Below are 12,665 nucleotides of genomic sequence, written 5' to 3'. Positions count from 1 at the left end.
TAGTACGAGCTCTACAGAATGTACGCTGAAAGAATGACAAGGAATCCATCCGTGGGCTATGACGCACCATGACTGTGAGGCGTCTCAAGGTCAAGAGCTTATTTGCACCAATTAATCATGGTCTCATCTGGTTTGTCCAATAGTATTGCCCATATGATGACCCCCCTCCTCCTCTCCACTGTGTGTAGGAGGGGGGAAGAGCTTCCAGCACCAACTCTATTGAGCTTCGAGCACTGACCTCTGCTTCCTACTGTGTGTGAAGCAAGTATGCTTCACAGGAATTATGATTTTCTGGGTATAACAAGGATGTGACAAAACAACAACATTTAGTTTAACTGCATGAGACAGAAAGAGAGAGAAGAAATAGACAGAGAGTAAGACAAAGACAGAGCAAGAAAGAGAGAGAGAGAAAAAGTCAGAATGAGTCACAGCAAGAAAGAGGGAGACAAAGAGAAAGAGAGAGAAGGGGGAGGATGTTGATCAGTTTGGCAAGTGCTAGACTGGAGAGGACAAAAATGTGATTTCCTTATTAAGGTCAGCCGTCATGCTTTGTCGGTTGCAACATAAAAACAAATGAATATGAAGAGATTGCTTCAATTATAGGGACAACCTTAATAAATGCCTATGTATTTACGGTCCGTAATGAAACGGCACCGCGCTTCCACAATCAAATGCACCCACGATATGCGTGCCCTGGTTTGTCATACTATGGGTAATGACTCATTTTCTCCTTTGCTTTTTAATGACTCTTTCATTCAAGAACAAACATTCTTGCTGATGTGATGCTGCAGGACCTCTCCAGAGAGGAACTTGACGGCCTCAGATCCACTCAATTTATCATACTGTGTCTGTGTAATAAACATACATTTATGATGATCAGTGTGTACTTAGTGTGTACTTAGTAAAAGTGGGGTTAATAAGACGTGTAATTCTGCCATCAATAGAACTGTCATGGGGATGTTCATGTTGAATACGAAGTCTGTGTCTTTGCTGGGTGGAAAATGATTCTTAGAAATCTCAGGGCAAATTGAATGTGTCTCTGCAGATATTTCAAGATGACACCCCAGACAGGAAAATAGAATTAGTTGCTATCCAGGGAATACATCATGTGTGACAGCCATAGTGTGTTGGTGAGCAGGCGCGTCCAGGCTTACCATTTTTTAGGCCGGTCAAAGCCTTGCAAACCAGGGGGATTGTAGCATGTATCCCTTCTCTCACTCTTCTGCCAAAAGCAGAGTATGTCAACACTAATGATAATATTCACCCAGACAGGCTCACAATTTGATTTTTGGTGGAATTTAAAGAAACACAAAGTTTAGTAAGATATTTACATGATATTTGCTGTGAGTGTGTTTTCCATGGAATGGAAGATATTGAAAGCTCCAGAATCCGGTTTCCATCAAACAAGCAACAGGGACAGTTGATCTCAGTTGAAAGAGGAACAGACTGGTGTGTATAGCCTTGTCTACACTACATCACCACGTCAGAGCAGTTGATTCATGGTTGCTCCCATCCCATTGCAGGGAGTGATTCAGTGCTCTCATTAACACAGGAGGGATCTAGCCTTGACACTGTGAAGGCTAAGCCACCGGAAATTTACAATGAATCAAGGGAATTTACTGCACTGCGAACCACCCGCGTCTCCAGAAGTAAAACGTCCCATCTCATCTTTGATATTAAATGGCTCTCTTGAATGGTGAGCTATGTCTTAGCTGATCTCCTTTGATTGATAGACATCTCACAGTAAAAAGGGGGGACATGAATCATGGACGAGCTAAAACACATTTTTAAAGCAAAACATTGATCAACACAATTGAAATTACTGAGTCTAAACTGCTTCCAAGCAACCAAGAGTCTTGGAACAACAATAGCAGACTGGTCCCTTGATTCCAGATGTGTAGCACCATCTAGTGGCTCATTCTCAGAACGCCCTAGGTCGAGTTCGGAACTCATCCTCTTCACCTCCATTTGAAAATGTATCTATTCAGACATTTTTGTGCATTATTTTGCAAGTATTGTGATATATATCACAATATACATTTATAATGTTCTATGTGAGCTCATTCAGTCTGCAAGGAGGTCATAAGGCCAAGATTGGTAACAAGATTTAATCTTGTTAGATAAAATAAATACAGAGGGAAATATTAAACTGTAGTAGATAAGATTCTGGGAAAGATGGAAGACATGGCTTTAAACTGGAGTTGTAAACATTTTCTATATGTGGAGGGAGTGTGTCATGTTGACCCTGCTTGCTGGACTTAGTGAGATCATCAGCCTTGAGCTATAGCGTAAACAGACTTCAAAAGGGCAGAGAAGGAGAGAGATAGTGAGAGAGAGACAGAGAGAGAGAGAGAGAGAGAGAGAGAGAGAGAGAGAGAGAGAGAGAGGGAGAGAGAGAGAGAGAGAGAGAGAGAGAGAGAGAGAGAGAGAGAGAGATGGGATGCGGTTTCATAGTGATCCGGATTCACACGCATGTCAGCTGTTTTAACCCTCGTGCTGCCTTCGGGTCACATGACCCAAAGGTTCATAACGAACCATCGTTGTGTTTACCCAATTTTACCCAATACAAAAACAAATAAAAATAATTTTCTTTTAACCTTCGCAATGTGGGGGGTCTGAGACAGCCCAACGGTTAAAAGAAAATGCTTCACTTTGTTTTTGTATGCGGTAAAGTTGTCGCAATACGACGGTGGGTCACAATGACTGATGGGTCAGAACGACCCGAAGATAACACAAGGGTTAACATCAAACACCTCAGTTTGCAGTTCTAGATGAAACATTCCACAGCACATCTGTGTGGTCCATCTGGGATGTCTGTGATGTGTGATGGGCTCTACCACCAAGCTATTGGCATTTAATGGATGGACCTCATACCGATAAGGGCCTGCTGGTTATCAAAATGTCCAAATATACAAACCAATATACAAGGTCAGTTGAAACAATTGATCTTGCGTTCTTGTTTTGACACATGCATATTTAAAGGCCAACATCCGGGTACAGATTGACAGGTCTGATTAAGTCTGTACATCTGGGACATACTGACAGCTCAAGGACGAATCCAAGCACCTTCATCTCTCTGTATTCCTAAACAAACCTGGTGCTGTTAACATTTCCGTATAAATAGATGTAGAGACCAATGCTTCTGTAGGGGTGTAGCATTTCTAAATCCAGCCCCTGAGCCCCAGTACATCAGTGCACAGGGAATGAAAGCAACATTTGATAGTGAGGCCTGTGGTACACGTAAAAAGTATCTCCCTCAAATGACTGCAGTGCTGAAGATGCAAATAATGAAAACAAGGAATATATCTGAATGTATACATGCTAAATATACTTTATTTTCTAGTAAACCATAACATACAGACAGAGGACACCATGAATTAATAGACAATTATGTGACAAGATTATTTGTATAAAAAAAGAAACACCCTTAAGGTATCGTTGCATCAGTAAATCATTTGAAATGAACTCGAAAGGAATGTCAAGAGACCAGTCTGGTAAGTCTACAGCATATACAATAAACTCTGTTAAAGAGGTTCAGATTTCTGTAGTTCAATAGTTATTCCAGTATTGTTACCTCTTTAAACTAAGATTACAGTGTAAACCTTTACAGAACAAAAGTGCTATCAGCAAGAATCAATTGCAGCTTCTTTATATTAACATTTACATAGTACTTGGTTTTAGGTGCAAATAAGGTCAAATAAAATCTTAGACCCATTTCAAAAGATATGTTTGGCTAAAGGAGACCTTGGCTGTACCATCAAGTACTAACAAGCTAAAGTATTGCAACACATTGGTCCATGTCCAGTCAGTGGTTGGGATATAATTGCTTACAGAAACAAGACACACAATGCAAACATGTGTGGTCTAGTCAAGAAAGAGAACCCAAAACAAGATCTGAAACCCAACTGCAGTGTTTGCACCATGAGGCATAAAGAAACAGAAATTAGTCAATGTTTTACAATGAGTGGCCTGAACTTGTTTTGAGACGTGAACGAGAACAGAAAATGCCTATCCTTACAAATCAATAGTGCAAATGTGAAACACGTATTTCACAAGGGTTTCTAACTGCTATGTGCAACTAAACTAACAACAAAATGATCATACTCTATCCTAAGCTTAGTTACCAGACACTGTTGACTCAATATAACTATGCGATCTCAGCAATCCAGATTAGACTCATGTCAAGAAGCTTTTACAATCTTCTAAGGTCTACCACTGGAACTGAGAGAGGAAATACTATAATACATTTGCAGGTATGAGTGTGCTCTTCCAGTTTAGGACAGTCATAGATCATGAATGCTAATGTAAGGCACAGTACCATTGGGCAATGATCATGACTTGATATATTCACTAAGGTCAAGGCTACTAATGAAGATACCCAAGCACCAACTAAAGCTTCATGCTGCCTTAGTTGAGGGTGAAGGCATCGTGTAGAAGCCTGTGAAAGATAAGAGGCTTACTGTAGGATAAGGCCAGAAATGTTTGGCCTAATTCATGGTAATCTACCCAGTTGCTTAACAGGTCACATTCAGTGCAATGCATGCTATCCATCGCCTTCAGATATCCTACCCTGCCGTTCTTGCCATACCCAACTGAGAAATAGAAATGAAACAGTTTTAAGCAATACATTATTTTGAAATAAACAGCTCAAACTGTAATCCACAGTAGTTTGGCATTAGATCACCAGCATACTTGACTGACTCTGGACAGACGCTCATCCAAACACAGTGGTCTTGGATCTGGATTTTACAGAACCTCTTAGTGAGCCCTCTAACTCCTTGCCCTCATTGAACGATGTGCTATGAACAATCTGTGACCGGAAACGGATCCTCTGAAGTTTTGGTCTAATGCTACTGAGGGAAGACTTCCTGCGAAGAAGTTTAGGCTTTTCTTGGCTGAGTCCATCTCCAGAATCATTCTCACTGTGATTCAGCAGTTTCAGGGGCATGAGGCTGGACTGGAGGACCTTGGACAGCCTCCAGCGGACCCCATCCATGTGATCTTTGTTTTCTGACTCAGAGTCACCACATGCCCCAATTATATCTCTAATGTCCACAGCCACACTGTTGGTAAGATACTGACAGGCCTTTTTCCCGTTGTAGTCTCTGGCCTCCACGTCAGCGTCATAGGCACCGATGAGCAGCTTCACCACCTCAACATGGTTGTGCATGGCAGCCAAGTGTAGGGGTGTGTACCCAGCACTCGACTTTGCGTTGATGTTGATGGGCACTGTGTGTTTTTTGGCAAAATTCACAATTAATGCCAGCAGCTCTGGTTTGCCCTGCTTTGCCGCCCAGTGAAGGCAGGTGAAGCCCGTCACAAAATCCTTTTTCAAGATCAGATTGGGTTCGCAGGCAAGGAGCTCGTGCAGACTGTCCCACTGCCCGTCTGACGAACACATCATCCATTCATGCTCTAGCGGGTCCAGTGTGACTGGTGTAGCCTCATCCTCTGTAGTGGAGGACACCACTGAGGCAGAGTCACTGTCACTTCTAGAACAGTCGTTGTACCTGGCAGACAGGTAAACAGAGTTGCGCAACGCCATGCTCCGTCGAACATGGGGGGAACTGTTCATCATGAGCTCAATAAAGTTTTTACGGCTCCCCTTTGGAGTATTGCTCTCGCTACCCGACAGACTTAAGGAATCCATCTGAACCTCATCTGTTCCATCCTCTGAAGGGTGACTGGACATCAGGCTACGTTGGGATTCTCTTGAGGTTCTGCGTTTGGTCACAATTTCAGTCCTGCCCACATTGGCATCTTTGCCTCCTTGGGCTATACATAATGATTCATCATGCTTTGGGTGAGTTCCAGAGTGTCTTGTTGTATGTAGGCCCCACTTGTCAACCTGTCCCAGGGTAGTTTCTCTAGACTGTCCCGGCATTGTAAACATGGATCCATCCCCTGGTGCTGGTAGTGGGGACGCTTCAATCACTGAAATTTGAGGAATCTCTGGAGGTAACATCCGAACATCAACTGCCTTTGCGGAAGCTTTCTTATCGTCTTTTATTATTTTATTTCCCATGTCGAATGCAATACCTTCGATTGTGTGGCCGACAGATCGTGTCAGTACAACTCCTTCCCTGGATTGTCTTTGCACAAATATTTCTGGAACGTATGGGTGTTCCTCACCTGTATTGTCAGTTCCGTAACCTGAGCCAGGTAATATTTCTTGTTGCGCAGCGTCGTTTACAGCGGTTTCAAAACTGCGCACCTTTCCACATGACAGGACACTCATTGCAGTGTTTACTGAACTGTTAGATGTTCCCAAATTTGAACGAAGGCTCTCGTTTCTCAAAGTAATTTTCTTCTGTTCCGAAACTGAAGTTACGCCAACATGTATCCCGTTGCGCGAGTCTTTTTCCACAAACTTCACTGAGCTTCTATACTTTTTCTTTAAACAAACAAATTTCACTCCATTCTCAATTTTCACAAATGCAATGTTATCCACGTGTTCCTTAAAACATTCCCTTACAGCAGTTCTCTTCTCAGGGTTGCTTGGAAAAATAGATTTGAAGTAGTCAATCAATTCCAGGTTTTTCACTCTACCCCCTCGCTCCGTTAGAAACTGAAGGACCGCTTCTTGAGTACATTCAGTCGCCATTGATACGATTTAACAAATCAGATTTCTGAAAACAAAATATCGACAGTAGGCTTGAATATATCCTACTTTTAATAGCACCCTATTTCTAAATAGGCCTATTTTGATATTAACTTAAGCTATAGCTTAGTCACATGTAAAACGAGGACCTGTCCCGCATCACTAAATAAACTGTGCTTGGTCTGCAGCACCCCGACGAGGGCACTTTGAACAAGAAAAACAAATAATAGAACAGTTGATGGTGTGAATGATTACAAGTTATGTTCCAAACTGTTCTATCTAGTACATTTCTATAATCAAAGCTACCACAGCCGCATAGCAACCAAGCTGCAAGATACTGCAGTGCTTGGGAAGCCATTGTGGATCCATCTGTTTGTTTTCGTGTATGGTAGAGGCATTCTTCGGCTGATCCAAAATGGCACGAGTTTCAAAGTGGGTGTATCCATCCGATTTCGAGAAAATTGGTCCATACTATTCCGTACATGGGGGATGACAGTCCAGTAAGAGACACACTTGAAGCACAGAATAATATTTTAATTAACAAAAAAAATGATGGTATTGTGCAACAATGTAGTAGACACTAGTATAACAATTTATATGCATAGTTGCGTAAATCTATGATCAACAAACAATGAAATATCCTGCAGTTTCCCCCACGTACCTGCAAATGTTTTCACCCTTTAAAAAGTTTGCTACGTTTCACTCGTAGAAAAATAGTTGTATTTAAATTTTGTATGGAGGCACAATTATCTTAAGTTTCTTTATTTATCTTGTAAAGCTAAATTTTTCTTTAGCTCATCTTTGTATTATGGAGATGGCTTCATCGGATGTCGCTCGTCAGGGGGTAAAGTTTTGTTTGTTTATTCGTTATTTTCTTTGTCATGACTGAATAAAACGTATAAAGCTCTAGCTACAGTAGCTAGTTAGGAAGTTTACTGTACTAGTCTGTAGCCTTTCTCTAAAACTGTAGCTAACGCTAGTTCTATTGCTTGTTATATAGTATAACAAGTTTCATTAGCGAAGCGTCAACCAACCTTAACTTTTCATTGTGTTTTATCCCTATTCTTAACGTTGTCTTACTAAACGTACTAGCTTCGTTGTTATGTATATTTATCAGTTAAATCATGTATATTTAAAGTGTAATATTTCATTTTGGAGACAAACGTGGTTTTAATTAATGCTATTTAGTGTGGTCTTAATTGAAGTCTTGGTACCCAGGGCGGACCAGCAGGATATGATTGGTAAAACCACTGAACTGACGTATTCATTTCGAGTAATCCTGAATTACTTAAGGATTGGCCTATTTGTGTTCCAGGAAAAAAATGCCCGGCCACTGTCATTGTCTGGTCATGTTGGCTTTGATAGCTTGCCACATCAGTTGGTCAACAAATCAACATGTCAGGGGTTCTGCTTCAATATCCTGTGTATTGGTGAGTATCATGGCTGTACTCGAATATATTACATTCTAACCGTGTAGTAATTCCTTGAAGAATATCTGTGCTTTGAAGGAATTTAAAATGTGTTGTGTCTTAAGATTTGTGTCATTACTTTCAGGTGAAACAGGTATCGGTAAATCCACCCTGATGGACACATTGTTTAACACTAACTTTGAGAACTTTGAGTCTTCCCACTTCGAGCCGAAGGTAAAGCTCAGAGCTCAGACCTACGATCTGCAAGAGAGCAACGTGCGTCTGAAGTTGACCATTGTCAACACAGTGGGCTTTGGAGACCAGATGAACAAGCAGGAGAGGCAAGTGTCACAAAGATGTATCTATGTTCATCCGCTTAAAAAACAATTTAGCGTCAGTTATGTGAATGGATATTGCTGTCTATTAATCAAACATAATTAAGACATTTAGAAATAATTGTGTATGCTACTGATTTGTAGCAGTGACTGCTTTACTTGTGTTTAATGATCTGTTTCCTGACTCTCCTCCCCTTCCCAGCTATCAGCATGTGGTGGACTACATCGACACCCAGTTTGAGTCATATCTACAGGAAGAGCTGAAGATTAAGCGCTCCCTGCATAACTACCACGACTCGCGCATCCACGCCTGTCTGTACTTCATCGCCCCCTCAGGACACTCGCTCAAATCACTGGACCTCGTCACCATGAAGAAGCTGGACAGCAAAGTGAGTCGACTGTGACTGAAGTCCACACCCCTGCATTCTCTCTCTTATGTCCCCAGATTTGGCGCGGCCCGGGTCACGGTACACCCTGGTGTCTTTACCTCGTCCACGCCTATCGAGGAACGTTGCCCAACGCCTTTATGCACTGGCGGGGCCATCAGCTGAGGTTGTTTTTAAGCTTAATTATAGGTTCAAAACACTGAGTCACGGCAGGGAGAACAGAGTCTCGTGCCAGGATGCACATGAGAAAAGGCTAACCAAATTGTCTAAACAGCATATTCCTGGCCCTCAAAGCAATTTTCAATTTTTGCTCCTCCATTCCTATATTTGGATATGGGAGTTTAATGCTGTGGAACGAGAAGTCTCATGTCTAGTTATTTTACTGAAACAGGACCGAACAAGTCTGGCATAGCAAACAGGTTGACTCAGCTCAGGGATTTAGAAACCGGGGGAACCTGTCCTCGATGTTAGTTTTATGGTTGCTTTTCTTTCTGGAGGAAAGTGAGTTGGCCAAACAATTACCATCAGAACTACATGGTAATAGCAGCAGCCCGATAATAGGAGAAAGGGGTAAATTATGTGAAAACATCAGACTTCTCTAATTACAATTTAAAATAGTTTTATGTCTTTGCTCTGTACCTGCGACCTAGTATTTTGACCCATGTGTGGTTCTGTGTAATAGGTCAACATCATTCCAGTCATTGCCAAAGCAGACACCATCTCTAAGAGTGAGCTCCACAAGTTCAAGATCAAGATCATGAGTGAGTTGGTCAGTAATGGTGTCCAGATCTATCAGTTCCCTGTGGACGACGAGACCGTCTCCAAGATCAACACCGCAATGAATGTAAGCCCTGAACACCCCCAAACACTCGTACGATGCAGACCATGTTCATATTTCCCTAACAGTTGACTGACAAGCACTTCTTCCTGTCATGTCTCTGTCCCCCACACCTGTGATGGGGTTGCTGTTCTCAGGGTATCCTGCCCTTTGCTGTGGTGGGGAGCACAGAGGAGGTGAAGATTGGAAATAAAATGGTGAAAGCTCGCCAGTACCCCTGGGGCGTGGTGCAAGGTGACACAGGGTTTCCCTTTTTTGGACGTAACCTCGAAAGTCTTTTGTGAGATGAGTAAGCAGAGCTAAGGTGTGTGTGTGTGTGTGTTTGTTTCTCAGTGGAAAACGAGAACCACTGTGACTTTGTGAAGCTGAGGGAGATGCTGATCTGTGTGAACATGGAGGACCTGAGGGAGCAGACTCACACGCGCCACTACGAGCTCTACCGCCGCTGCAAGCTGGAGGAGATGGGCTTCAAAGACACCGACCCGGAAAGCAAACCAGTCAGGTACCATATACACCTGGCTCCAATTAAGGAACACATTTGAACTGGGGCGTTTAGTTGCCATCTTGTTTTTTTGGGGGCGGGGTGAGAAGGAGACTATATGCAAAGTAAATGGGAGAGATGTCGATGCAATTGCAAATGTGTGTTCAGTCTGCAGGAGACCTATGAGGCCAAGCGCCAGGAGTTCCTAGGGGACCTGCAGCGGAGAGAGGAGGAGATGAGGCAGATGTTTGTCCAGCGAGTTAAGGAGAAGGAGACTGAGCTGAAGGAGGCCGAGAGAGAGGTACGCCCTAACCCACCACCACCACCACCCACCCAACCAACAACTCTTGACTCACAACTGTAATTGCATCTTAATACTATATCACAGTGATCTACTACAACACATAACAGGCACTTTCTGTGCACCGCAGTCTGCAGTAGATACTACAGTGCTCTGCAGCTCAATTATTCATTTGGATTCACTCGACAAGACAAGTTTTATATTTATTGGTTGATTTTTACTGTTGATCTCTACTGCTGATTGAACTACTGATTTTGTATGGGGTGTCTTTTTCTGGATTTCCAGTTGCAAGGCAAGTTTGAGCAGCTCAAGAGGCTGCACCAGGAGGAGAAGGCCAAGCTGGATGAGAAGAGGAGGTCCCTTGAGGACGAGATGAACACCTTCAGCAAGAAGAAAGCAGCCGCCGAACTGCTCCAAGGCCAGTCCTTCAACAGCAACACCAACCTGAAGAAGGACAAGGACCGCAAAAAGTAATCCACTCCCCCTTCCTGTCAATGACATTCATTCAGTCATTTAGCAGACGCTCTTATCCAGGTCTTCAGAGCTTCTTAAAACATCTTGACCATACACCACTCTCTACCATATCAATGACTATCATGCAAATGTAGAGATTGATAAAGTATTTTTCCCGAAGTAAACATATTTTGGATCCCTAGGCCATAGAGGAGAATGTGAAGGAGTCACATCCCTTGCTTGGGTTATCTCTCAACTTGTCATCAACACAAGTGTAGAGTCCATACCGACACAAGTGTAGAGTCCATACCGACACAAGTGTAGAGTCCATACCGACACAAGTGTAGAGTCCATACCGACACAAGTGTAGAGTCCATACCGACACAAGTGTAGAGTCCATACCGACACAAGTGTAGAGTCCATACCGACACAAGTGTAGAGTCCATACCGACACAAGTGTAGAGTCCATACCGACACAAGTGTAGAGTCCATACCGACACAAGTGTAGAGTCCATACCGACACAAGTGTAGAGTCCATACCGACACAAGTGTAGAGTCCATACCGACACAAGTGAACTTGTCTTGTGACATGGCTGTGAATCCGTTGTTGTGCAGAAACGTATTATTTTACATGACACTAGGGAGACACTAGTTCTCAGCATGAGGCTAGTCACCTTTTGTTGTTGTATGTTGGACAAGATATATTCAACCCATGGTTTATGTTTTAACTAAATCATATGCTCTTCTGTTATGTTTTAGTTCTGGGTTCATGTGAAGAAATGGAATGGCCAAAGAACTCGGACCACACTAAGAAGAAAACCATAATCGTTTTTTCCTTGTCTGTTTTACTATCCAAACTATACACCTGGTTAGGTCAAACACGTCTATGTTATGTTAGCTTTATTTATCTTAATCTAAATATCTGTATCCTAATATGCATGGATTATTTGTAAACGTATGTATTCGTATTACTCTTTGCTACAACAGCTAGAGGGCGCCAAATGATCAAAGTCTGCTTTGTATGTAGTTGTTGTGTTTTTTCACACCGTGCTGAAATCTCATTGATGTTGAATACCAGCCCACATGAGGAGGCTCAGAAGTAAAAAGGTGCTTATGGTATTAACTGCCTTTGTGTTTGGTTTGAATAGGCTGCACTCCACCTTCGAGTCAGGTTTTCAAGTAACAAACATGCTAACTCAGTTTCTCAGCTGGTAGAAGATTGCTTTGGCATGGCCTTATAGTATAATTTTCACTACTGCCTTGTACCACCTCGCCTCATAGAAGATTCATGTGAATTGAGTGTTGTGCTAATATTCCAGTAATGTTACACTTGTTATATATATATATTCTTCCTGTGCCTTACTTCTGTCTGTGCCTTATATCAATTTACAAACACTAAAATATGTGTTTTTAACCAAATGATCTCCAAATTAAACACTAAACATGGTAGATTTTGACATAAAGGTCATGATGTTATGTGGCTGCAGTATTATGGTGTTAGTAAAACTAGAAATGGGAGGATAGCCTCTGAAGAAAATAAATAATCAAGTGTTACAATTTAGGATTTTTTTAAAACTAAATATATTTTTGTACACAGTTTTTACGAGCTTAAATAAAATTAAATGTTGTTCCTATGCATGTTTTCATCTGTCTTTATACTTGATATTATCACAGTTGCCCTTAAGAAGATTATTTTATTACAGTATTTCAAAATAATAATTTCAACAATTACTTGATCAACAGGAAAAGAGCATGACAGAATGAATAGTGCATGACAGAATTAATCAGGGTTCCAGTGGGATCTTTAAATTTAAGGCCTTAAATTGACCCCCCTAATTAAGAAATCCTACTTTCTGACCAC

The 12,665-nt window shown here is 41.9% G+C and overlaps 2 protein-coding genes across 2 annotated transcripts; one reads left to right on the top strand and one right to left on the bottom strand.

The window, feature by feature from the left end:
* Nucleotides 1–3,307: 3,307 nt before the first annotated feature.
* Nucleotides 3,308–6,947, bottom strand: LOC134007207 (ankyrin repeat domain-containing protein SOWAHC-like). Its single transcript, XM_062446468.1, has one exon. The coding sequence runs from the start codon at nt 6,602–6,604 to the stop codon at nt 4,715–4,717; it is 1,890 nt and encodes a 629-aa protein (XP_062302452.1). The 5' UTR covers nt 6,605–6,947; the 3' UTR covers nt 3,308–4,714.
* Nucleotides 6,948–7,288: 341 nt separating this feature from the next.
* On the top strand, nt 7,289–12,442 carry LOC134007209 (septin-10-like). Its single transcript, XM_062446469.1, has 10 exons — nt 7,289–7,445; nt 7,917–8,031; nt 8,156–8,351; nt 8,548–8,734; nt 9,414–9,575; nt 9,707–9,803; nt 9,903–10,071; nt 10,219–10,351; nt 10,637–10,821; nt 11,564–12,442. Exons 1-10 carry the CDS (start codon nt 7,410–7,412, stop codon nt 11,577–11,579), a joined length of 1,296 nt encoding a protein of 431 aa, XP_062302453.1. The 5' UTR covers nt 7,289–7,409; the 3' UTR covers nt 11,580–12,442.
* The last annotated feature ends 223 nt before the right edge of the window (nt 12,443–12,665 follow it).

The sequence above is a fragment of the Osmerus eperlanus genome, chromosome 21, assembly GCF_963692335.1.
Source record: "Osmerus eperlanus chromosome 21, fOsmEpe2.1, whole genome shotgun sequence".
NCBI lineage: Eukaryota > Metazoa > Chordata > Actinopteri > Osmeriformes > Osmeridae > Osmerus > Osmerus eperlanus.
The sequence above is the reverse complement of the archived record's forward strand: the minus strand, read 5'-3'. Positions and strand labels throughout refer to the sequence as shown.